Source organism: Coregonus clupeaformis, chromosome 24, assembly GCF_020615455.1.
Source record: "Coregonus clupeaformis isolate EN_2021a chromosome 24, ASM2061545v1, whole genome shotgun sequence".
Taxonomy (NCBI): Eukaryota; Metazoa; Chordata; class Actinopteri; order Salmoniformes; family Salmonidae; genus Coregonus; species Coregonus clupeaformis.
This window is the reverse complement of record NC_059215.1, coordinates 10,791,017-10,816,843: the sequence shown is the minus strand read 5'-3', so window position 1 is coordinate 10,816,843 and position 25,827 is coordinate 10,791,017. Positions and strand designations below refer to the sequence as shown.

Sequence of the window (25,827 nt, the reverse complement as noted above, 5' to 3'; positions counted from 1 at the left end):
TACAATTTGGGCAGTTTATTTCTAATCTCTAACATGACTGTAGACGTGGGACAAAAGCTTTACATGGGGTTATGAGACTGTGACAACTATACATTAAACAAGCCTGTGGACAACTAGACATGTTATATACAACCTGACCAATATTATCTCAATATTAAACATTCCATGCAAGAAAATAAGAAAACAATTGAACAATAATATAGCACCAACAGGAGTCTAGTGAAGACCCTAATAACATAACATTTGAGGTATTGGTATAAAAGTATTATCAAAACATACAGTACACAGAACGATATTGTTCATTCCTTTTGTTTCATAAAAAAAAAACTAATTGATAAGGCCAGCATCTTATGTACGTAAATCACAGTCCAGACAGTGTTCAACTGATGGTGCATATTAAAAACAGAAATGGTACGAAAAACACATTTGGTATAGAATATGTGTTCTGTTTCTGAGTTAAGATAAGGTTGATGTCAGTCACCACACTGACACACTTCACACAGCAAGAGAGGAAGGTATGGAACTGACACTTCACACAGCAAGAGAGGAAGGTATGGAACTGACACTTCACACAGCAAGAGAGGAAGGTATGGAACTGACACACTTCACACAGCAAGAGGGGAAGGTATGGAACTGACACTTCACACAGCAAGAGAGGAAGGTATGGAACTGACACACTTCACACAGCACGAGGGGAAGGTATGGAACTGACACACTTCACACAGCACGAGAGGAAGGTATGGAACTGACACACTTCACACAGCAAGAGAGGAAGGTATGGAACTGACACACTTCACACAGCAAGAGAGGAAGGTATGGAACTGACACACTTCACACAGCAAGAGGGGAAGGTATGGAACTGACACACTTCACGAGAGGAAGGTATGGAACTGACACACTTCACACAGCACGAGAGGAAGGTATGGAACTGACACTTCACACAGCAAGAGAGGAAGGTATGGAACTGACACTTCACACAGCAAGAGAGGAAGGTATGGAACTGACACTTCACACAGCAAGAGAGGAAGGTATGGAACTGACACACTTCACACAGCACGAGAGGAAGGTATGGAACTGACACATTTCACACAGCACGAGAGGAAGGTATGGAACTGACACATTTCACACAGCACGAGAGGAAGGTATGGAACTGACACACTTCACACAGCAAGAGGGGAAGGTATGGAACTGACACACTTCACACAGCACGAGAGGAAGGTATGGAACTGACACATTTTACACAGCACGAGAGGAAGGTATGGAACTGACACACTTCATGAGAGGAAAGTATGGAACTGACACACTTCATGAGAGGAAAGTATGGAACTGACACATTTCACACAGCACGAGAGGAAGGTATGGAACTGACATTTCACACAGCACGAGGGGAAGGTATGGATGGTGGAGGGGAACAAGGGTTCAAACTAAACTAATAATGAGTTAAGAATCTCAATAACCCCAAATGACAAACAGTTCTCATGATTTCAGTACATAGAGTAACTTCAAGTTGTTTTATGAAAGCTGGTTGTGTTGTGGTATCATCAACAAACTTGTTGACAGAGATGAACAGAACACTGTGGTTAAAACCATCACTTAAAACACAGTCTACTGGTCATAACAGTACACATCAAATACAAGCATGAAACTGAAGTGGGTAATTTATGACTAGGCCCTCCATGTGACCTTCATCAACACCCCAAGAACATAAAAGGTCAGTTTAAAACAGTTGCTTTCACAAAAAGTGCCCCCTTTAAAGATGCACACTTACACACTGCCTGTCTGTTTTACTGAAACGATTACGAGACAACGTTTATGATGTACTCCTTTCCTCAGAGCTTTGTCCGGATCCCTTTGAAATATTGAAGAATTAATAATAATTACAGAAGAAAAATAGTTCTACGCGTGTTGTACCTGGGTTTTAAACAGTTGTTTAGTAGGCACTTGCGATTACAACCATTCCTCTCCCCATTGGCTTAAGAGAGAGGGAGAAGGTACACATCTTACTATTTAAATCAAAGTTGTTAGGACTGGCTTTCAGCGACTTTTTCTTTGAAGAAAAAAAGCATGCAGGTATATATAGCATCCACATGCTTGAATATATCACCAAAATTAAAGCCTATAAATGGCAAGTGAGACAATGTTAGTCAAAATGCGTGTCCTGTGACCACCTCTATCATTAAAAACCGAAACATACTATAGCACCACAGAGAGAGTAACCATGGTGAATATTGGCCAAGTTAAAATACAAACAAACACTCAAGGCACATTTTCTACCTTAGTTTGAATCTGAATTTCACATTTTCAATTCTTTTGGAGGATCTTTTTTTCCAAACAAGTAACAAAACATTAGAAGGTTCAGTCATATAATTACAAGTGAATATGATTTTATGACTATTTATAAAAATTCATTAAATAGAGATAAAACTGCAGATGTCAGACCAATCACAGATCAGTATTGAGGTAGATAGTGGGCAGGGTTTGAGGTCTGATCTCACCATCATTGACCAAATGTCAACAAAACATCAAATAAATGATAGACAAACGTGAACTACTCCAGACAAACCGAAATAACCAAAAAGTGTCAGTGCATTCTGGGAATATTGTGATAATATGACCACACTGTATTGAAACAGCTGCTCATGAACTAAAAACTAATTAAAACAGACAGTGATACAAAAAGACTAAGATGACTGAGGTCAGTCTGAGAAACACAGGGTAGTTCCATTCACTGAAAAGCAGGGCAGGATAATGATACTGTTTTTATCCTCCCCTCTCCAACAATCAGCCATTTCATGTGGCTGTTGTTGTTGACGACAGTGCAGCATACAGGAACGTGAGGTCCCTACTCACAGGCAAAGTAGTCCTTGAGTGGAGCGAAGAGGTGCCTGATAACTGGTACACTCCATGATCGGCCCAGTACTTTTTGCCGCTGGCTCCGACCCATGTTGTTGACATCAGTGTAATGCTTGGGAAAGCCAAAGATCCTGCAGGAAGGTCAATCACATAATGTGTAAAATGTTAGAACAATGTCAAAACAACCTTAGGGTAAGTGTATTTGTACCAGAAATTACAAATTACATTCACTTAACTTCCACACTGTAAGACCATTAACTTTGACAAGAGAGAGCAGTATCCATGATCAGTCATGGTATAAGAATAATGGTAACTATAACACATTAAAACAATGTAATTACACTATAATCACTTCTATATTCTATGCTGTCCACCCCTACCCTTTTACTCTCAATAATAAAGGCTTACTTCTCCATCTCTGTGCACCAAAGGTAGTCCTCCTTGCCATTAAAGTCGACAGGTAGGGGTCCCATCTTCCCCTGTCTGATGGAGTTGGACTTGGTGGTGATGGTACGAACTTTGTTATACTATAAGGGAAAGAACAGACGGATAACAATCACAGCTTTAACCATATTTCAAATATGGACATCACATCTGATGCTAGAAACTCATTCATACATTTGAAAATATACATTAGAAGTAACCTGAACTTCAAACTTTTAACTTCAACCTCTTGCCAGTGAAGTACAGTGGGGAAAAAAAGTATTTAGTCAGCCACCAATTGTGCAAGTTCTCCCACTTAAAAAGATGAGAGAGGCCTGTAATTTTCATCATAGGTACACGTCAGCTATGACAGACAAAATGAGAAAAAAAAATCCAGAAAATCACATTGAAGGATTTTTAATGAATTTATTTGCAAATTATGGTGGAAAATAAGTATTTGGTCATCTACAAACAGGCAAGATTTCTGGCTCTCACAGACCTGTAACTTCTTCTTTAAGAGGCTCCTCTGTCCTCCACTCGTTACCTGTATTAATGGCACCTGTTTGAACTTGTTATCAGTATAAAAGACACCTGTCCACAACCTCAAACAGTCACACTCCAAACTCCACTATGGCCAAGACCAAAGAGCTGTCAAAGGACACCAGAAACAAAATTGTAGACCTGCACCAGGCTGGGAAGACTGAATCTGCAATAGGTAAGCAGCTTTGTTTGAAGAAATCAACTGTGGGAGCAATTATTAGGAGATGGAAGACATACAAGACCACTGATAATCTCCCTTGATCTGGGGCTCCACGCAAGATCTCACCCCGTGGGGTCAAAAATGATCACAAGAATGGTGAACAAAAATACCAGAACCACACAGGGGGACCTAGTGAATGACCTGCAGAGAGCTGGGACCAAAGTAACCAAGCCTACCATCAGTAACACACTACGCGCCAGGGACTCAAATCCTGCAGTGCAAGACGTGTCCCCCCTGCTTAAGCCAGTACATGTCCAGGCCTGTCTGAAGTTTGCTAGAGTGCATTTGGATGATCCAGAAGAGGATTGGGAGAATGTCAGATGAAACCAAAATATAACTTTTTGGTAAAAACTCAACTCGTCGTGTTTGGAAGACAAAGAATGCTGAGTTGCATCCAAAGAACACCATACCTACTGTGAAGCATGGGGGTGGAAACATCATGCTTTGGGGCTGTTTTTCTACAAAGGGACCAGGACGACTGATCCGTGTAAAGGAAAGAATGAATGGGGCCATGTATCGTGAGATTTTGAGTGAAAACCTCCTTCCATCAGCAAGGGCATTGAAGATGAAACGTGGCTGGGTCTTTCAGCATGACAATGATCCCAAACACACCGCCCGGGCAACGAAGGAGTGGCTTCGTAAGAAGCATTTCAAGGTCCTGGAGTGGCCTAGCCAGTCTCCTGATCTCAACCCCATTGAAAATCTTTGGAGGGAGTTGAAAGTCTGTGTTGCTCAGCGACAGCCCCAAAACATCACTGCTCTAGAGGAGATCTGCATGGAGGAATGGGCCAAAATAGCAGCAACAGTGTGTGAAAACCTTGTGAAGACTTACAGAAAACGTTTGACCTGTGTCATTGCCAACAAAGGGTATATAACAAAGTATTGAGAAACGTTTGTTATTGACCAAATACTTATTTTCCACCATAATTTGCAAATAAATTCATTAAAAATCCTACAATGTGATTTTCTGGAATTTTTTTTCTCATTTTGTCTGTCATAGTTGACGTGTACCTATGATGAAAATTACAGGCCTCTCTCATCTTTTTAAGTGGGAGAACTTGCACAATTGGTGGCTGACTAAATACTTTTTTTCTCCACTGTATTTATGGCTCAACTAAATTATAAAACAATCTAGAAGCAAGACCTTATTAGTGTTACCTTGGCCGTGCGTCCAAGCTCCAGACAATCCTGCAGGTTCACCTTGTCATCCAGAGAGGTAGCTAGAGGTCTAAGGAGAGAAACACATACAGACGAGTGAACTCTCTGCGAGACCATCATAAAGTCATTTCACTTCATATAGATGAGTTGAACATAAGAAAAACAACAAGATATTGAGAGTGCATGTGTTAGTGTTTATCAGTAGGAGTGTGTAGGTGTATGGGGATGTGTCTATGTGTTAGTTGTATATATGTTTACCTGTTCATGCCTGGGAGGTTCCCCCAGAAGTAGCGAGCTCTGTGAGCTGGGCTCACTTTTACTGCATCGATCAGGATGGGATTGCACTGGAAAAAGATGAGATTATTAGTAATTATGAAATGAATACGCAAACATACAGCCAAATGTATTGACCAGAGAGAGTGAGAAAGAGGGAGAGAGTGAAAGAAGGAGAGCGAGACAGGCCTCATTGACCATGACATTTCGGCTTCTTTTTCTTTCTTTCTTTAAATAGCTAGTATCTTTACCTCAAGGAAGCGACAGATGTCGGCCTTGTCATGACCACTCATGGCCACCACATTTTCAAAGAGCCAGAAGAATGGACGATCATCATCTTCCCTTGGCCTCATCATGGTCAGCATCCTGTAATATTCAAAGAACAGCCTGCCTGTACCCTCTGGAAACAGAGACGACCATTAAAACCCAAACAAACACATTTACTAGGTCAATGGAAAGGTAAGCATGTACATGTAACAGTAGGCTACTCTGTTAACTGCTGATAAAACGATGTGAAAACAGACTGGATAAGGTTCTTCAGACATTTGCTCTCTACATTGTCTAGTAGAAGTAGAGGTTCCTTACCAAATAAGCCCTTCCGAGCAGGGTTGACGCAGGACAGGTCATTGCAGGGGCTTCCTCCAATCAGGAGGTCAAAGGGACCCCATTCAGCCAGCTAAAGCAAACACACAGACACACACAGGTTACACTCTTAGAAAAAAGGGTTCCAAAAGGAAAGGGTTCTACATGGAACCCAATAGGGTTCTACCTGGAACCAAAATGGTTCTATCTGGAACCAAAAAGGGTTCTTCAAAGGGTTCTCATATGGGGACAGCTGGAGAACCCTTTTAGGTTCTAGATAGCACCTTTTTGTAGAGAATGACCATAGGAGTGTGTATGTGTATTGTAATGTGTTCTAACATGAATGTGTGTGTGTATGCTGAACTCACATGTTTCCTGGTGATGGTGCGTACGTCGTTGATATGCTCTATCTGGCCCTGGTGTTTGATCATACCCACAGCGATCGAGTCCCCACAGATCTCAGAGGCAATGTAGCGTTTAATGATGAAGCCCAGGTCTTTGAGCACCAGGTACCCTGCAAGAGCACAATGGTCATGCACAGCCACCCATCACTATTAACCACACCAAAAAGACACAGCAAGGACCAAACCCTGACCTTTCTGCACACAGTAACCTGTCAGATAAGAGAATAAATACCTGCCATTGCATATATCCTCATAAAACACATCACAATCCCTCATCAGTAACAATCTCCCCAAGAAGAATGAAAGCCCATGTTGAGAATGTACAAACCTGTGGCAATCCCATCAAAGAGAGACAATACCCGGATGGGTCTGCGTTGATGCGCAGGGATGGAGGGATACAACCTGTGGGGTACAAATTCGAGGGCACTGTTGTTGACGAAGAACTCTTGAACACGCATGTTCCAGTCAGGCCGCAGCTTGAGTGATCCGTTGCACTGGGATGGTAAGCACATGAAGCATCTCCATGGGTCCACATCCTTCAGCTTGTTAAAGGTTCCATCGCCAACCAAAATGTTCAGGCAGTCCTTACAGAAACACCTGAGAGAGGAAGAGCGAGAGAACGACAGAGAGGATATGCATGTAAAAGAGGAAATGGGAATGAAAGAAGAGAGAGGGGAAAGTTTACTCTTGAGCAGTGCTTACCTGCAGCAGCTGGCATTGCCACACAGAATGACCTCTTGGCCAGCACAACAAACCGTGCAGTAGGACTGGTAGCCATCTTCGTCATATCTGTACAAAGTCTCAATAAAGTTCTCCTGTAAAGGTTACAAGGGACAGCTTTACCATGGGGACGAGGGTAATTAATGTCAACAATCTTTCAAATGATAAGCAGACATGATTTAACATGTCTATGTGAATACATTTACATAAATTAACTGAACAGTCATTAAATGAATGAGAAGATGTAGTTAGTTTACCTTACACTTCTGGCAGAGACTCCCTTCAAACAGTGGGTGGAAGGTGTGGATGTGGGGGCTTCCACATGATAAACAGAATTCTGTGGTGATACAATAATTAATTGTATACATTAGTAAAATTACTGATTCCATTATATGCCATCAGTGCAGAGAAATACAGATCAAGAAAGCACAATTATAGTGGAAAGAAATCGAAATACCTTCAATTTTCTTGCCTTTCATAACCTCTTGTACCATTGCCTCTGTGAACAACAAAAAAGGAATTGAAATGATGTAACTATAATTATTTAGTGACAGAGTAACTAAAATAACTGCCCTCTTATGAATTAATATGGATTACGGTGGGTATAGGACTTACCTCTGCTGTAGCCCTGATTCCCATAGGATGGTCTGTTCTTGTTCACATACTTCCTCTTAGCTGGGGGCTGGTAGTCTGACAGAGGCGAGTCTGAAGATTCTGCCTTCGAAACTTTGGCATATTTGGGAATGAAACAAAACAAAAGGAAACTGAGATTACCTGCTAATACAAGTGTAATTACAGTGTTACTACACAGGAATAAGTGTTACCCTGTTGTGGAAATATAATGGAAGCAACACAAAGCGCTACGGGGTGAAGTTTCACCTAGGTACAGATCTTGGATCAGCTTCCCCTCCCCCAATCCTAACTTTAACCATTTGTGAGGAGATCAGCATCTAGGAGCAACTTCACCCTAAACCACACATACCTGCAGGAGGTGGGGGGTTGAACCCATCTGGTCCAGTGGGCTGGAATCCACTGTGGGCCCAGTCCAGCATCAACTTAAGCTCCTCTTGCTTATTCCCCGCTGCAAGAAAGGACTTCCCACAGCGTTCACCAGCCAACTGCATAGACATGAAATATGAGTGGTGAATGAGTGATGTGGTGCTTTGTGGTATTATACAGTATGGAATATTGTGATATATATGTTAAGGTAACAAACAGTGATGTACGGAGCTTTACAATAGAATGTTATACAGTGATAAAATAATTCCAGTCCTACCTCAAGGACCTGGTAGATGGCATCTTTGTAGGTGGGCAAGCTGGCATAGGAATTCTTGCAGAAGCACTTTGCGAAAGCTGCAAAATGCAGAAGCCTCTCTGTATAGATCTGAAACACAAAACAAAGGAAGGATTCAGATCAAACATCAATCTATTCTGCAGATCAATCTTGTTATTTACAACGAGTCAAGCCAAGTCCTCACCTCGGAAAACATGCTGTCTCCGAACCACTCTACCCGGCGCATGGATACAGGCGGTGTCTTGTTGGACTTCCAGAGCACTACCAGTCCAGGCCACCAGGAGAAGCCCTTCACCTTTCCCCACACCAGCTCTCCAATGGGGAAACCCTTCCCATCCTACAGGGTGAGACCCAGGGAGATGGAGGGTTATTCACATGGGTTTACATGATAAGGAAGCATGTTGGCATGCATAGCAAATATTTGTGATACTAATTGTCGTGAAAGTAGGAACCTGGTAATCAACGGCCTTCTTTGCTGCCCTGGGACTCGGTGTAGACACATTGGATGTTGATGTTTGATTCTCATTCTTCAGGGGCTGAAAATCAATAATATTTATGCTTGAATACACAGATAAAATAGTTGACAATGCCATGTTTGAAGACAGTGACGAACACATTCACGGATTTCTGATGAACCTGAAAATGTAAACAAAGACACTTGAAAGGTTGTCTTATGGGTGACTACAATTGGATATATCCTTTTTTACATGTAATACGCTACTCTGGTACTTTGCTTGGTTTGTCAGGTTGTCAGCATTTCTTTAAGCGACCCAATCCAGCAGACCATGGTGCACAATTTCAGAGTAGTGAGAATGATAGAGGTGAGGAAATGGGAGACCACCAAGTCCATAAAAAGTGTTAGAAGGGAAATCAGAATGTTAGAAGTCGAATCACAAGAGCCATGCACAGAAATAATGATGTGCCAATGACAGCCACGCACACCTTTCTAAGGAAATATACGTTTTCTTGTTTTGACAGTACTGCACCTTTCACTGTCCCAATTACCAGAGGTTAGAGGGACTCTCCTACAGGCTGGTGGGTGAAGATATAGGAGGATGGGCTCATTGTAATGGCTGGAATGGAATGAATCCATGTGTTTGATACTGTAGCCATTACAATGAGCCTGTCCTCAGGTATCTCCGCTCACCAGCCATCACAGGTAGGAGCTCTGAGAGTACCTACCGACGCAGCCTCGGACTCCTGGTCCTTTTTGCTGTCGTTGTCAAGAACCTGTGGCTTGGCCCAGGCGCCGGCACCAGCCTGAAATACAGTTCTCGCCTGTGGCTTCTGGCGTAAGCTGCTCTCCCAGCCATAAATGCCCCTAATGGTGCCCTGAGGGACAATACACATGCACACACACGCATTACACATATACACTGTACATGTGCACACATGCACAAGCTCACACACAAACCCGCACTCATTTACGCATTCAAGCACTCACACACACCTTCTCACATCCAATAATTGCCACTAGCCCACTACTACGAACCATAAAGCATACCCACATGAGAGAAAAAATAGAAAGATTTACTGATAAGGTTAGTTAGACAAGGGTGAAAAGCTGGCATGCACTTATTCTAGGCATAGTTTAAGGCTTTTGAATTCAAAGAATGTAAAATCTTAGAGAATGGTTGATTGGACAAGCAACAGCAGAGTTAAGCATACTGCTGACCTCTATTTAACAAGGCCTGTAAAGATAAGTTTACCATAATGTCAAGATTTGGAGACATCCATGATCCATGCACACAAAAGATCCATGCACGCTTTGGTTTGTTTGAGTTGAAAGAATGATATTGTTTCCATTGTCAGGTGTTGTCACATGCAGTTTATTTGGGGTTTCATTTGTCACACCCCCACTACAGCAAGGTAAGAACATGTTAAAAACAAACATAGGCTACAATATACAGTGGGGAGAACAAGTATTTGATACACTGCCGATTTTGCAGGTTTTCCTACTTACAAAGCATGTAGAGGTCTGTAATTTTTATCATAGGTACACTTCAACTGTGAGAGACAGAATCTAAAACAAAAATCCAGAAAATCACATTGTATGATTTTTAAGTAATTAATTTGCATTTTATTGCATGACATAAGTATTTGATACATCAGAAAAGCAGAACTTAATATTTGGTACAGAAACCTTTGTTTTCAATTACAGAGATCATACGTTTCCTGTAGGTCTTGACCAGGTTTGCACACACTGCAGCAGGGATTTTGGCCCACTCCTCCATACAGACCTTCTCCAGATCCTTCAGGTTTCGGGGCTGTCGCTGGGCAATACGGACTTTCAGCTCCCTCCAAAGATTTTCTATTGGGTTCAGGTCTGGAGACTGGCTAGGCCACTCCAGGACCTTGAGATGCTTCTTACGGAGCCACTCCTTAGTTGCCCTGGCTGTGTGTTTCGGGTCGTTATCATGCTGGAAGACCCAGCCACGACCCATCTTCAATGCTCTTACAGAGGGAAGGAGGTTGTTGGCCAAGATCTCGCGATACATGGCCCCATCCATCCTCCCCTCAATACGGTGCAGTCGTCCTGTCCCCTTTGCAGAAAAGCATCCCCAAAGAATGATGTTTCCACCTCCATGCTTCACGGTTGGGATGGTGTTCTTGGGGTTGTACTCATCCTTCTTCTTCCTCCAAACACGGCGAGTGGAGTTTAGACCAAAAAGCTCTATTTTTGTCTTATCAGACCACATGACCTTCTCCCATTCCTCCTCTGGATCATCCAGATGGTCATTGGCAAACTTCAGACGGGTCTGGACATGCGCTGGATTGAGCAGGGGGACCTTGCGTGCGCTGCAGGATTTTAATCCATGACGGCATAGTGTGTTACTAATGGTTCTTTGAGACTGTGGTTCCAGCACTCTTCAGGTCATTGAACAGGTCCTGCCGCGTAGTTCTGGGCTGATCCCTCACCTTCCTCATGATCATTGATGCCCCACGAGGTGAGATCTTGCATGGAGCCCCAGACCGAGGGTGATTGACCGTCATCTTGAACTTCTTCCATTTTCTAATAATTGCGCCAACAGTTGTTGCCTTCTCACCAAGCTGCTTGCCTATTGTCCTGTAGCCCATCCCAGCCTTGTGCAGGTCTACAATTTTATCCCTGATGGCCTTACACAGCTCTCTGGTCTTGGCCATTGTGGAGAGGTTGGAGTCTGTTTGATTGAGTGTGTGGACAGGTGTCTTTTATACAGGTAATGAGTTCAAACAGGTGCAGTTTATACAGGTCATGAGTGGAGAACAGGAGGGCTTCTTAAAGAAAAACTAACAGGTCTGTGAGAGCCGGAATACTTACTGGTTGGTAGGTGATCAAATACTTATGTCATGCAATAAAATGCAAATTATTACTTAAAAATCATACAATGTGATTTTCTGGATTTTTGTTTTAGATTCCGTCTCGCACAGTTGAAGTGTACCTATGATAAAAATGACAGACCTCTACATGCTTTGTAAGTAGGAAAACCTGCAAAATCGGCAGTGTATCAAATACTTGTTCTCCCCACTGTATATGTCCGTCTTCTACAGGGAAGCTCTGTTATGCGTAGTTGATTATGAGTCCCAAGAAAACAATAACTCTTAGTTAAATCTTAAGTTACCATATTTGTCTAATTGGTTCCCCCAATCCTGCCAGACATGAAATATTGTACAAAAAAAACAACAACAAAAGAATACAAAACATTACCTCCATAGTATTTGTCCAAATGACCTCGTCCTCAACGAACACAGTATTGTCCTCATTCTTTGGTCCATCTACAGACACAAATGTTATCAAACCAAATCAATGTTTTAAAGCAGAAAATACATTCGTTTTGCCTGAAATTGTCCAAAGGTGAAAAGACAGTGCACAGACAACTAAAGAGACAGGGTTTGATTGAAAAGCATTGAGGAAAATCTGAATTTCAGGTTACTTCCTGCATTGACTGAATTGAAATGGAAGAGCAGTAGGCGGATTGTAGGCTGGTAACCGTCTCTGGTAATGTGTCACCTGTACATCACTTAAATGGAGTATAAAGGTCCAATGCAGCCATTTTTATCTCAATAACAAATCATTTCTTAAGTACCTTACTGTGATTGTTTTCAATTCAAATGGTCAAAAAGAAACAAAAATAGCTTCTTAGCAATTTCTCAATCACCAGGCAGACCAAAACTCCATCCAACCAAAACAGGCTGAAATTTCAGGCAGTCTTTTCAAACAGCTCTTACACTAAAAGGGCATTATTATCATTTTCACAATTTCATAGTATTATTCCAACCTCATAGTGTGGAAATACATAGAAAACACAGGAAAGTCACATTAACTGCACTGGGCTTTTAAGGGGCCAATCAGCAGTTGAAACAATAACGAAGTGATTTCCCTGCCACTGTTTCGGTAGAAATCTGAGGGATGGGGCTGGAGAAATGTAACCACTCTAAAATTCATAGACAGGTCTATGAATTCAAGGACATGATATCAAAATGATAGTTTTAACCATGTTTTGAGGCTTTACAGTGTTTGTTTACATTTACTTTGTTTACAAACATTGGAGTAAAACAAGCTTATATTTTGGGTTCTGATGCGGTACGACAGTTGAACTAAGCTCATGAGGCATTTATAAGTTATATTCTTCAAGAATCAATGGGTACATATCATTCATTTATAAGTCCAAATATGGATGTAGCAACTGCTGATTGCCCCTTTAAGTGATATTGATGATTAACAATGATAATCTTCAGTAACTGTCAATATCTTTTCTTACTGATTATCTTCTGCAGGCGCACTGTGCATGGCTTCACTGTCCCATTAAGGTAATTCACCTCTGGAAAACAACACATTGATGCTTCCATTATTAACAGGGATCCTGTGATAGAAGTATGTGAAACACTGAGAGAATCAATGGACAGTGTAAGATTACAACCCATATACTACTGTAATGCGCCATCACGACTACAATATTATATGATTCGATTTGTAGCCATTTGATTTGTAGCCATTTTGGTGCTGTGTAGGGTGTCATGTCAAAATACACTTTTGCTCTCAAGGCTTGTGCATACCAGACAATGCTAATGGCACCACACACATGCAGAGATGATGACAAATGGTTTCTAATGTGTGACAGTGCCCATGTCAGGGTATTTGCATGCACACGTTTTCAAATTAAAATGAGAAGCATACAATTACAGCTAACTCAACCAATGGTATGGCATGTTGATAGATACCCCTCTCTAATAATACCATCACCTTTAAATAACAATACATGTAAATAACAATAATGATTTCCCACTAGAAATATACATCTGTCTAGTCTGTCTGTTAAACTTACACAACAAACCTTCTATAAGACTATCCAGAAATGCAAACCTGAAGCATGCTCATGCTACACTAACATACCCCAACATTGGAAAGCTGCCTCCATCCTGAGCAACTCAACCCATTAAAGCTAACCCTTTCATGTGCTAATCCACCTGATAAACTGCTTACCGGTACACACACAAACTAATGCTAACCCAAAATGGAGCTGTACCCTAAAAAAAGCATTTGAGTGCTCTTGTGGGCGCTACTCAATACATTACTAATACACTTAATTATTATCATTATATTAACACTTTCTATTATATTCCTATCCCAGTCCCCTAATTAAATAACTTACCTGATGGAATCTTTCTAGAATGACCATGACCTTTCTTCTTCCTGCCAACCCTGTTGACACTGTTGTTGTCTGAGAGAGTGCTGTCATTGGTCAGTTCATTGGTAAGGTCTACTTCCTGAATGGAGTCCAGCTCACTCTCTGCCACACTGTCAGTGAACTGGGCAGCGTCCCCATTCTCCACAGCCTGAGAACACAGACAGACACAAATAATATAGATGCAGAAACAAGTATTCAGACCCCTTGACTTTTTCCACATTTTGTTAGGTTTCAGCCTTATTCTAAAATTGAGGAAATTGTTTTTTCTCCCCTCATCAATCTACACACAATACCCCATAACGACAAAGCAAAAACAGGTTTGAAGAACGGAAATATAACATTTACATAAGTATTCAGACCCTTTACTCAGTACTTTGTTGAAGCACCTTTGGCAGCGATTACAGCCTCGAGTCTTCTTGGGTATGACGCTACAAGCTTGGCACACCTGTATTTGGGGAGTTTCTCCCATTCTTCTCTGCAGATCCTCTCAAGCTCTGTCAGGTTGGATGGGGAGCGTTGCTGCACAGCTATTTTCAGGTCTCTCCAGAGATGTTCGATCGGGTTCAAGTCCGGGCTCTGGCTGGACCACTCAAGGGCATTCAGAGATTTGTCCCGAAGCCACTCCTGCGTTGTCTTGGCTGTGTGCTTAGGGTTGTTGTCCTGTTGGAAGGTGTACCTTCACCCCAGTCTGAGGTCCTGAGCGCTCTGGAGCAGGTTTTTATCAAGGATCTCTCTGTGCTTTGCTCCGTTCATCTTTGCCTTGATCCTGACTAGACTAGTATCCCTGCCGCTGAAAAACATCCCCACAGCATGATGCTGCCACAACAATGCTTCATCTTAGGGATGGTGCCAGGTTTCCTCCAGACGTGACGCTTGGCATTCAGGCCAAAGAGTTCAATCTTGGTTTCATCATACCAGAGAATCTTGTTTCTCATGGTCTGAGAGTCTTTAGGTGCCTTTTAGCAAACTCCAAGTGGGTTGTCATGTGCCTTTTACTGAGGAGTGGCTTCCGTCTGGCCACTCTACCATAAAGGCCTGATTGGTGGAGTGCTGCAGAGATGGTTGTCCTTGTGGAAGGTTCTCCCATCTCCACAGAGGAACTTGACCAAGGCCCTTCTCCCCCGATTGCTCAGTTTGGCCAGGCGGCCAGCTCTAGCAAGTGTCTTCATGGTTCCAAACTTCTTCCATTTCAGAATGATGGAGGCCACTGTGTTCTTGGGGACCTTCAATGCTAAAGACATTTTTTGGTACCCTTCCACAGATCTGTGCCTCGACACAATCCTGTCTCGGAGCTCTACGGACAATTCCTTCGTCCTCATGGCTTGGTTTTTGCTCTGACATGCACTGTCAACTGTGGGACCTTATATAGACAGGTGTGTGCCTTTCCAAATCCTGTCCAATCAATTGAATTTACCACAGGTGGACTCCAATCAAAGTCGTAGAAACATCTAAAGGATGATCAATGGAAACAGGATGCACCTGAGCTCAATTTTGAGTCTACTTATGTAAATAAGGTATTTCTCTTTTTTTGTTTGAATACATTTCAAAAAAATTCTAAAAACCTGTTTTAGCTTTGTCATTATGGGGTATTGTGTGTAGATTGTAGAGGAAATGTTTTTATTTAATCAATTTTACATTAAGGCTGTAACGTAACAAAATGTCAAAAGTTTGGACACACCTACTCATTCAAGGGTTTTTCTTTATTTTTACTATTTTCTACATTATAGAATAATAGTGAAGACATCAAAACTATGAAATAACACATATGGAATCATGTAGTAACCAAATCAAAATATATTTTATATTTGAGATTCTTCAAAGTAGCCACCCTTTGCCTTGATGACAGCTTTGCACACTCTTGGCATTCTCTCAACCAGTTTCACCTGGAATGCTTTTCCAAAAGTCTTGAAGGAGTTCCCACATATGCTGAGCACTTGTTGGCTGCTTTTCCTTCACTCTGCCGTCCGACTCATCCCAAACCATCTCAATTGGGTTGAGGTCGGGTGATTGTGGAGGCCAGGTCATCTGATGCAGCACTCCATCACTCTCCTTCTTGGTAAAGTAGCCCTTACACAGCCTGGAGGTCTGTTGGGTCGTTGTCCTGTTGAAAAACAAATTATAGTCCCACTAAGCCCAAACCAGATGGGATGGCGTATCACTGCAGAATGCTGTGGTAGCCATGCTGGTTAAGTGTGCCTTGAATTCTAAATAAATCACTGACAGTGTCACCAGCAAAGCACCATAACACCTCCTCCTCCTCCATGCTTTACGGTGGGAACTACACATGCAGAGATCATCCGTTCACTCACACCGCGTCTCACAAAGACACAGCGGTTTCAACCAAAAATCTTACATTTGGACTCCAGACCAAAGGACAAATTTCCACCGGTCTAATGTCCATTGATCGTGTTTCTTGGCCCAAGCAGGTCTCTTCTTCTTATTGGTGTCCTTTAGCAGTGGTTTCTTTGCAGCAATTCGACCATTAATGCCTGATTCACACAGTCCCCTCTGAACAGTTGATGTTGAGATGTGTCTGTTACTTGAACTCTGTGAAGCATTTATTTGTGCTGCAATTTCTGAGGCTGGTAACTCTAATGAACTTATCCTCTGCAGCAGAGGTAACTCTGGGTCTTCCATTCCTGTGGTGGTCCTCATGAGATCCAGTTTCATCATAGCGCAATATGGTTTTTGTGACTGCACTTGAAGAAACTTTCAAAGTTCCTGAAATGTTCAGTATTGACTGACCTTCGTGTCTTAAAGTAATTATGGACTGTCGTTTCTCTTTGCTTATTTGAGTTGTTCTTGCCATAATATGGACTTGGTCTTTTACCAAATAGGGCTATCCCCCCTCCCCCCCCACACACCTTGTCACAACACAACTGATTGGCTCAAACGCATTAAGAAGGAAATAAATTCCACAAATTAACTTTAAAGAAGGCACACCTGTTAATTGAAATGTATTCCAGGTGACTACCTCATGAAGCTGGTTGAGAGAATGCCAAAAGTGTGCAAAGCTGTCATCAAGGCAAAGGGTGGCTACTTTGAAGAATCTCAAATATAAAATATATTTTGATTTGTTTATCACTTTTTTGGTTACTCCATGATTTCATAGTTTATGTCGTCACAAAGAAAAACCCTTGAATGAGTAGGTGTGTCCAAACTTTTGACTGGTACTGTACATAAATGGGACTGTACCAATGCAATAACTTCCATGCAGGCATGCAGTGACATACAAGTGTGTGACGCTTTTTGTCTACACATACCTGTGTGAAGACCTTCTGAGCTTCAAGTGGGGGGCAGGGCATGGCTAAGAGGGTCAAAACAAGTTTCCTGAAGATGGTGGTCGACCCAGAAGCCTTCAGCACAGTGCTCCAATGTTGCTCCAGTGAGGGTGCTGCCGAGCCATTCTGGACCCCTCCATCACATCCGTTTTCTCCCTCGTCCTCCTCTCCCAGCTGATATTCCAGGAACTCCTTGTTCAGCTGGCTGATCTCCTCAGGTGAGCTGCAGAGCCCCAGTTTGGCCCCCAGATCTCCCACAGCCTTCCCCGTGACCTTCAGCCTGCCCTGAGGGCTCAGTAGCTGGGCCATGCTCCTCAACACGCCGTCACTCAGAGGCAGCCCCTCCGCCACGCTGGCTGTGAGCGCTGTGTAGAACGACAGAGCCTGTTCCTGTAACAACTGCAGGGCTTCACTTCCTTTCTCTGATGACTCACACAGGAAGTCCTCCACTGCAGCCCCGCCCACATTCAGCTCCGCCCCTGGCAGGTGGAACGTTGTGGTCTTGAGGAGAAAGGTGTCACGTTCCTTGAGGAAGCGCACAACGGCTTGAGGACGGAGGAAACTGGAGGCATAGGAGCGCAGGAGGCCGCTGGCGTCCTGTAGGATCTGCACCAAGTCGGCCCGGGCTGAGCCCTCATGGTGATGCAGTCGCTCCTGGAAGACACGGAGGGGCTCTAGGGCCTGGTCCAGAAACATGAAGATAGCCCTGAGTTTGGGATCCTGCAGCTGTGTGCAGATCAGCTTGTTCTTGTTATCTATGTCATCCTTTTTGTTACAGGAGCTGAAGTGGGAGATGAGATCGGTCCACTTTCCCAAAACCTTCCTGACTAACATGCAGAAGTTAAGGCAGCAGGTGGTGAGGGGAAGGGTGAGGCCACTGCTAATGCGGGAAAACAGTTCCTTCAGGTTGTCATCCTTGGTGGAGCAGGAGGAGTAGTGGGAGTAGATATCGACAATAAGCTCCTGGGCCTGAGTGGAGAGCTCCGCCACTCCAGCATGGCAGGCTGCATCAGCCACTCCATACAGCCCACCTAGCACCACCACATTGGGGTTGAGTTCCCTGAGCTGTGAGAAAATTGGCTCCGAGGCAGAACCATTACCATCTGAGTAGAGAGCAGCGAGGTTAGCTGCAGGAAGCCCAAACCTCTCCATGGTCTCCACCAGAGCTGCAGCTGTTTTGTCTCCAGCATTGTCATCACCTGGAGGCTGCAGAACATCCAACAGCCTGATGCAGTGCCTGGCTGCCTTCACATCAAAATACCCCACTAGAACTACAGAAGCCATGTCAGCCTGCCCTAGCACCACTCCTCCGTACATGTATATGCAGTAAGGAGTCTTTTGGCAGGCAGACACTATGTCCTCTGGGTACTGTAGTCCCAGGACATACTGGCCGTATCTGTTAGACACTTGGTCCCCAGCCGCGGAGGGACCAGAGACACAGTTGGCTTGAATGAAGCGCATGACCAACTCACTACAGGGCGGAGGGTCGCTGCAGCTGCCCTGTCTGCTTTTTCCTGACTCTGGCGTTAGGGTGCCATCACTGGCAGCCAGGGAAAGCTTGCGGTGCTTCTTGGACTGTGAGTGACGCTTCAGGTCCAACAGGCCTGAGTGATAGATGTTGAGGTTCAGGTCGCACAGACTGCAGTAGGCATAGATCTCTCCCAGAGTGCTGGGCCCCACCCAGGAGTAAGTCTCCCTCCATATATCCTCATAAATAATATGTTTCCTTTGATACTTCCCTAAAGCTTCTTCATCTGTGTCAGTTTCCAACCCCCCTGTCGCGAAAAATAGGAAAGCACAAATTGATTAACACAAAAAGATCAACAATAATCTATCTTGAATATAAGGTCATAAACAGCACAAATAATATTTCAACCCATGATAAGTAAAATAATGAACACCTGATTGACTGGAGCTGCGCCTGGCAGAATTGCGGCCTTTGAGGTCAAGTCTCTGAGGGGAGCGGAAGCGGGATCTGGCAGGCTGGATGTCCTGGCCCTGGCGAGCCTCTACAGGGTTATACACCTGCCCTGCCAGGTTAGCCCGGAAAAACCTCTTGAACCACTTCAGGAATACGAAGTTGGGCTGGAACTTTCCGTTTATCAGCTCCTCCACTGGAACAAACTAAAGGGGAGGGATTTAGAACAATAAGCAAATACCACATAGAAACAAAAGGAGAAATCTCTGCTCATATATAAAATATTAACATACAATAAAAAAGATCATTGACTTAAATGTAATGGACAAAAAGCTATGGGTGTAAGTCATTTATTTTCAGAGACAAAATGGGGTGTAGTCTAACCTTGGTGACACCAGTCTTGTCGAAGCCAGCTTGGAGCAGATTGTAGTTGTGGAGGAAGTCTGGCATGTCCTGGGCCTGGAACTTCACTGTGCTCAGGTTGATGCACCCAGGAAAGATCCAGTCCATCAGCTGGCAGTAGCAGGAACCTGCACACCACACACACACAATAGACGTTTAAGGCTCTCTAGTAACGAGGGAGAGCAGGACAGAATAGGCTGTAGTCTCCAACAGGTCAATCACAAGCTACCAGTAGCTCGCAGCCCACTCACTTATAAGTAACAATTCTGAAAGTACATGCAATTTTCACATGTTCCACCGCAAACTGTCATAAACAAATCTCACAAGTATCAGACACTGCAAGCTCCCAGCTACTATCTAATCAACACAACATTGACATTATCCCACCCCTGGTTAGCCACTGTTGGCTTAAAAAGACAAACCTAACACAATATCTGCCAATTAATTTCCAGCAATATTGCCCCTGTCTGTCGGTGTGGTGCACGCGTTTGTTTATCACCCCGTGATAACTTGATGTGATAACCGTCTTGTGGGTTGACATAAATACTTACCCCAAAACCTTCTCAATTAAATGTTAACTGCAAAGTAGGCTTGCCTGGCAGAAGTATATCATGAGTATTGATATCATTTCTATCTATTATACTGAACAAAAATATAAATGCAACATGCAGTTCATATAAGGAAATCAGTCAATTGAAATAAATAAATTAGGCCCTAATCTATGGATTTCACATGACTGGGAATACAGATATGCATCTGTTGGTCACAGATACCTTTAAAAAAAAGTAGGGGTGTGGATCAGAAAACCAGTCAGTATCTGGTGTGACTACTATTTGACTCATGCAGAGCGACATCTCCTTCGCATAGATTTGATCAGGCTGTTGATTGTGGCTTGTGGAATGTTGTCCCACTCCTCTTCAATGGCTGTCTGAAGTTGCTGGATATTAGCGGGAACTGGAATACGCTGTCATACACGTCGATCCAGAGCATCCCAAACATGCTCAATGGGAGACATGTCTGGTTGGTATGCAGGCCATGGAAGAACTGGGAAATTTTCAGCTTCCAGGAATTGTGTACAGATCCTTGTGACATGGGGCCATGCATTATCATGCTGAAACATGAGGTGATGGCGGCGGATGAATGGCACGACAATGGGCCCCAGGATCTCGTCATGGTATCTATGTGCATTCAAATAGCCATCGATAAAATGCAATTGTGTTCATAGCTTATGCCTGCCCATACCATAACCCCACCGCCATCATGGGGCACTTTGTTCACAATGTTGACATCAGAAAACCGTTTGCCCACACGATACCATACACGTGGTCTGTGGTCGTGAAGCCGGTTGGACATACGGCCACATTCTCTAAACCAACGTTGGAGGCGGCTTATTGTAGAGAAATGAACATTCAATTCTCTGGCAACAGCTCTGGTGGACATTCCTGCGGTGAGCATTCCAATTGCACACTCCCTTAAAACTTGAGACATCTGTGTTGTGTGACAAAACTGCATATTTTAGAGTGGCATTTTATTGTCCCCAGCACAAGGTGCACCTGTGTAATGATCATGCTGTTGAATCAGCTTCTTGATATGCCACACCTGTCAGGTGGATGGATTATCTTGGCAAAGGAGAAATGCTCACTAACAGGGATGTAAATAAAATTGTGCACAAAATTTGAGAGACCATTTTTTTAGGTGCAAATGGAAACATTTGGGGATCTTTTATTTCAGCTCATGAAACATGGGACCAACCTACATGTTGCGTTTATATTTTTGTTAACTGTAGTGGTTATTTGCAAACTTTGCCATGAAATGAGCAGCAGCAGTACAGAACCATCGCTAGACCCGTTCATTAGACGGCACATTCCTCGTTCGCTAGATGCGCAGTTAAAGGGGAATTACACAAAACAATCAAAATGTGTTAAAATGTTCTTCCAGACCTAAAAAAATGTGTCTTCTGATGTGATTTAACCCCCTAAGGTTGATGTCCGCACCCCGCGGAAATCTAATTAGTATTATAAAAACATCCCCATAAAATCTGTCAGTTTAAGCTTGAGATAATCCACTGCATCCGCCTACGTAACACTTCCGCATCTGCGGAGAAAGGTGACAGAGCTAGAGCAGTGTTTGTCAGACCATGAGACATCCCGAAAACCGTTTTTCTCACAAAATCGTCTGTAGCATCCGAACGGTTTGGCCTACAAAAACATTATGACACCTCTATGTAAAGGTGTTTTGCTCTAGGACGCCCACAGACTCACACGAACACGGTGGTGTTCTCCGTTTTGCTCTACGACTCCCACAAGCATCTTGGGACTCGTCTGAAGTCGGTACAGCCGATCTGCCAACTTATGTCTGTAGCACAGGCCTCACAAGACTGGTCCCACGGTACCAGTCGGAAAAATGTATGGAACTATACAGTATATGGATACTGTTTAATGACAAAAATAAGGGCGTAAATACATGTACAAAAATTACAAATGTTTCCTGGTTTTTCTTATATCTCTCAGATATATGACAGACACTTCAGAACAAACTTCCTTTCGATTTTTTTGGGGGACTATCTGTTGTTCCATGTAGTGAATATGTTCTTCAATGCGTTTGTACCCCCCAGGCTTAGACAGGGATTAAACTCTTATGGGTTAAGCATTGACATGGACTCAGAACATCCAATTTCGTTGTTTCTCTATGAACAATTGTAATTTGAAGAGTGAAAAATAACTGAGAACAGAATTTGGGAAAATATACAACAGAATTTGGGGGGGAAATCATAGATTTTATAGGGGCCCCCTTAGAGTTGTCTATTAACAATTATTTTACCAGGTATAATGGCAGAAAACATAGTGCACTACTTTCTCTTGTACACTAAGGACCTCCGGAAGAGTTTGCAGGGGAGAGAAGAATGTGCCTATTTGAAAGCTAGGAAAAAATGTGTAGATCACAACATGTTTCATTTTTTTTAAGTAGCTCTCATGCTAGAAATGAGTGGAGACCCCTGCTATAGTGAAACATGTGCTTTTCATCAGTCATTAGAGAGAAAGGTACCTGTCCACTAAGTGTCAGGAGTCTGCATTTGTATATGTGATAAAAGCATTGTAGACAGCTCTAGGATTCTTGTTATAGCATAGCAATGAAGCTGTGTGACCTAGTGAGACAGTACCTGAACATATCTGCTCCACCCTGGTGAATTTGATGTCCAGGGTCTTATTGAGCCAGTCCAGCAGTTCGAAACGGCTGCATTTCTCTGCAGTGGCATCTTTGGTCTGGTCCAGGTCCACATTTGTCGCCATTTTTCTGTTATCTAAAAAACGACACAAAACAGAGACATTTCACATGGAAATCATAGCATTTATTTCAAATATAACATTTGCACCTCTGTAATAATTTGAATAAAAGTACTGGTTTCAAATATTATACACCAACAACTAAATGACAATCCTTCTGTATTTAAGCCTATATTTTCTTGGGTCAAATTTGTAATTACCAGTGTCACGTTTTTCTTGACAATAGTATATCTGTCATCTGAAGCCATAACAGCCCCCAATCAGGCAAAAAGAAGATGGGGACCACTCCTTCATAGGAAGGTCAAAAGCTCTATGTTGTCATAACAACTGACATGCCTATCCCATAATTAAACCAACCCTGTTCTGCTTCAGGGGGCAGCATGGGGTATTGGGGTAGACAACCGACCAATGGATGAGGTCGCTCAATCTTTTGTTCTAAAGAGAAAGGGCTGCTTGACTTTTTGTTGTTGTGTGGCAATAGTCAAAGGATAGTTCTTCGACAAATCAATCCTGCTTTAACTTATTTCATAAAGGCCTAATGGTTGTACAATATAAAACCGACCCCTTTAGGGGTTCATTATAAGACTGAAGGACTCGGAAAAGGGAAACTGCCAAACGCAACGGGTAGTTTATTAGGTTTAATTATTGTGTAAGTATATGGGTGTTACATAGGCGAAGTCAAATGATCCCATCCATGGGCGACTATTGTAGACACGCGTTTGCAAAATGTGCAAACCACATTGTTTTCCCTTTCTCCGTCAGTTCTGAGTTCGACACGCTGGGTCATCACTAGTTACCACAGCCACAGTCCTAATCATGGCTAAACACCGCCTCTTTCTACAATTGATCTTCTTAAAATTGGATTTTAAACCTAACCCTAGCCTGAACCACACTGCTAACCCTATGCCTAAACGTAACCTTAAATGAAGTTTTTATGCATTTTTAAGATATAGCCAATTTTGGCTTTGTGGCTGTGGTAACTAATGACAACCAACAGCTGGTTTCATTTCTCCTCCCCCTTCCAATATGTATAAAGAACTCTCGCGGGGTAATTTTTGCCGCGAATGTTTCATGCAAAGGAAGAGCAGAGCAGTCTTTTCTTCATATTTTCTCCGATACAGGTTATGACGTGTTGCATTTCTTGACAAAGTGTGACAGTCGTGGTAGGCCTACCACAAAGTAGATGCCGGCATCTTTCCATTTTGCTATTTGTAACAAATTGCCTAACATGCACACTGCAGCTCAGGATATGGTAATACTGTAGCCTAGCCTCTATTGTCAACAAAACTGTTGCCTTTATACTGGTGGGTAATCCAAAACATAATAATATAATAAGCCATTTAGCAGACGCTTTTATCCAAAGCGACTTACAGTCATGCGTGCATACATTTTTGTGTATGGGTGGTCCCGGGGAACGAACCCACTACCTTGGCGTTTCAAGCGCCGTGCTCTACCAGCTGAGCTACAGAGGACCACTACTGTACTTTTTTTCATCTAATCTTAAACTTCAGCATTGCCATCTAATGTCCCCAAACAGACATGTAAACAAATACTGTAGGCCTATTAATTATAAAAGACAGGGCATTACTTCTACTGACATTGTATGATCAAATACAGTAACAAAGGAGTAAGAACACCGGTTCCTAGGCTGTTGACTTGTCTTTTGTGTTAACCAGTCGTTGTGCTTTTGTTAATAGGTGGTTGTAGACCAATAGGCATACACAATGTTGGCTATAAATAAGAAATATACACGTAATCATAGTGTCACCATTCGTGTCCTGGCGCACGCGAAATCGTACAGTGGAGAATGATAACTAGTGCCTTTAAAATATGAATCATGGGTCACCTACCTTTGTTGTCGTTCTTCCCGGTAGACTGCCACCCCGTTGGAGAACCACGGGCTTCTTCCCCCATACTCTCCGATGACGTCTCTCCAACCTGGCTATTCTGATTGGCGGACTGTACGAAAAGGGGACGTCCCATATGGCTATACATACAATGGTAGCTAGAGTTTAAAAAAAGGCAAGGCCCAGATGTTGAAATTGTGCAAAATTATACAATTGTATTTTATTCGCATTTCGATAATGGCATTTGCGCGGCGATTTATGGAAACACTGTTAAAAGCTTGTGCGTAATGTCCTGTTGATGACTTCGGTTGATCGGCTCTAACTTTATGTGCAGTATGAGGGCAAGTGGTCTCGACCACGTTGCCCGACCAGGGAAAACCAGTCGTAGGCTATAAAGGGCCTCGAGCACGACTGAAAAATCACCTGACCATATGGATATCACCAGGGCTAGACTTGGACTGAAATACGTTCCTGTACTCATTTTGGGTGCTGGTACTGATTCGATTTAGGTGCAGGAGCTCCACAATACTTTTGAGCTAACATTCTATAAGATGAACAGGAGCTCAAGCAGTAGAACATTTGAGGTGCCGGTACTCAGCTCCGGTGAGCTCCTGTTCAAGTCAAGCACTGGATATCACAAAGGTCAACATATAGCATAGCATAAGACCAGACTACACTGAAATTAAACAGCCTTGTAACATTTAAAACACGTAGGCTAAATTGCAAAGCCAGGCATCATTGGCATGTCCATCCCATGGTTTAGAAGAAGATGGCGGTGCGTGCCCCGGTGCTTGCATGTGGAAGGTTGAAAGTGGACGACTATAGTTTGGGCTACAAATGGACTCGTTATATTGCTTACCATTACAGAGGTACAATTTTGGGATGGATAATTACATCATAACAAATCATATGGATGGAGCAGCCATTTTTTATTGATAAATGTAAAACTTTTGTCAGTC

The 25,827-nt window shown here is 42.9% G+C and overlaps 1 protein-coding gene across 2 annotated transcripts; it reads right to left on the bottom strand.

Moving 5' to 3' along the window:
• LOC121538067 lies at positions 1 to 24,886 on the bottom strand. Of its 2 annotated transcripts, XM_041845820.2 has the most exons (25): positions 24,872 to 24,886; positions 22,898 to 23,038; positions 19,720 to 19,865; positions 19,319 to 19,541; positions 17,400 to 19,192; positions 14,101 to 14,284; positions 13,210 to 13,269; positions 12,156 to 12,223; positions 9,650 to 9,799; positions 8,920 to 9,003; positions 8,652 to 8,804; positions 8,450 to 8,557; positions 8,156 to 8,291; positions 7,789 to 7,899; positions 7,631 to 7,672; positions 7,431 to 7,510; positions 7,156 to 7,268; positions 6,782 to 7,050; positions 6,418 to 6,563; positions 6,053 to 6,143; positions 5,719 to 5,867; positions 5,453 to 5,538; positions 5,195 to 5,264; positions 3,262 to 3,380; positions 1 to 2,984 (listed from the first exon to the last, which is right to left on the bottom strand). In XM_041845820.2, the coding sequence occupies exons 2-25, from the start codon at positions 23,025 to 23,027 to the stop codon at positions 2,843 to 2,845; spliced, it is 4,653 nt and encodes a 1,550-aa protein (XP_041701754.2). In that variant the 5' UTR covers positions 23,028 to 23,038; positions 24,872 to 24,886; the 3' UTR covers positions 1 to 2,842. The 2 variants fall into 2 exon arrangements, with proteins under 2 accessions (XP_041701754.2, XP_041701755.2); XM_041845821.2 differs by lacking the exon at positions 9,650 to 9,799.
• Between the last annotated feature and the right edge of the window lie 941 nt (positions 24,887 to 25,827).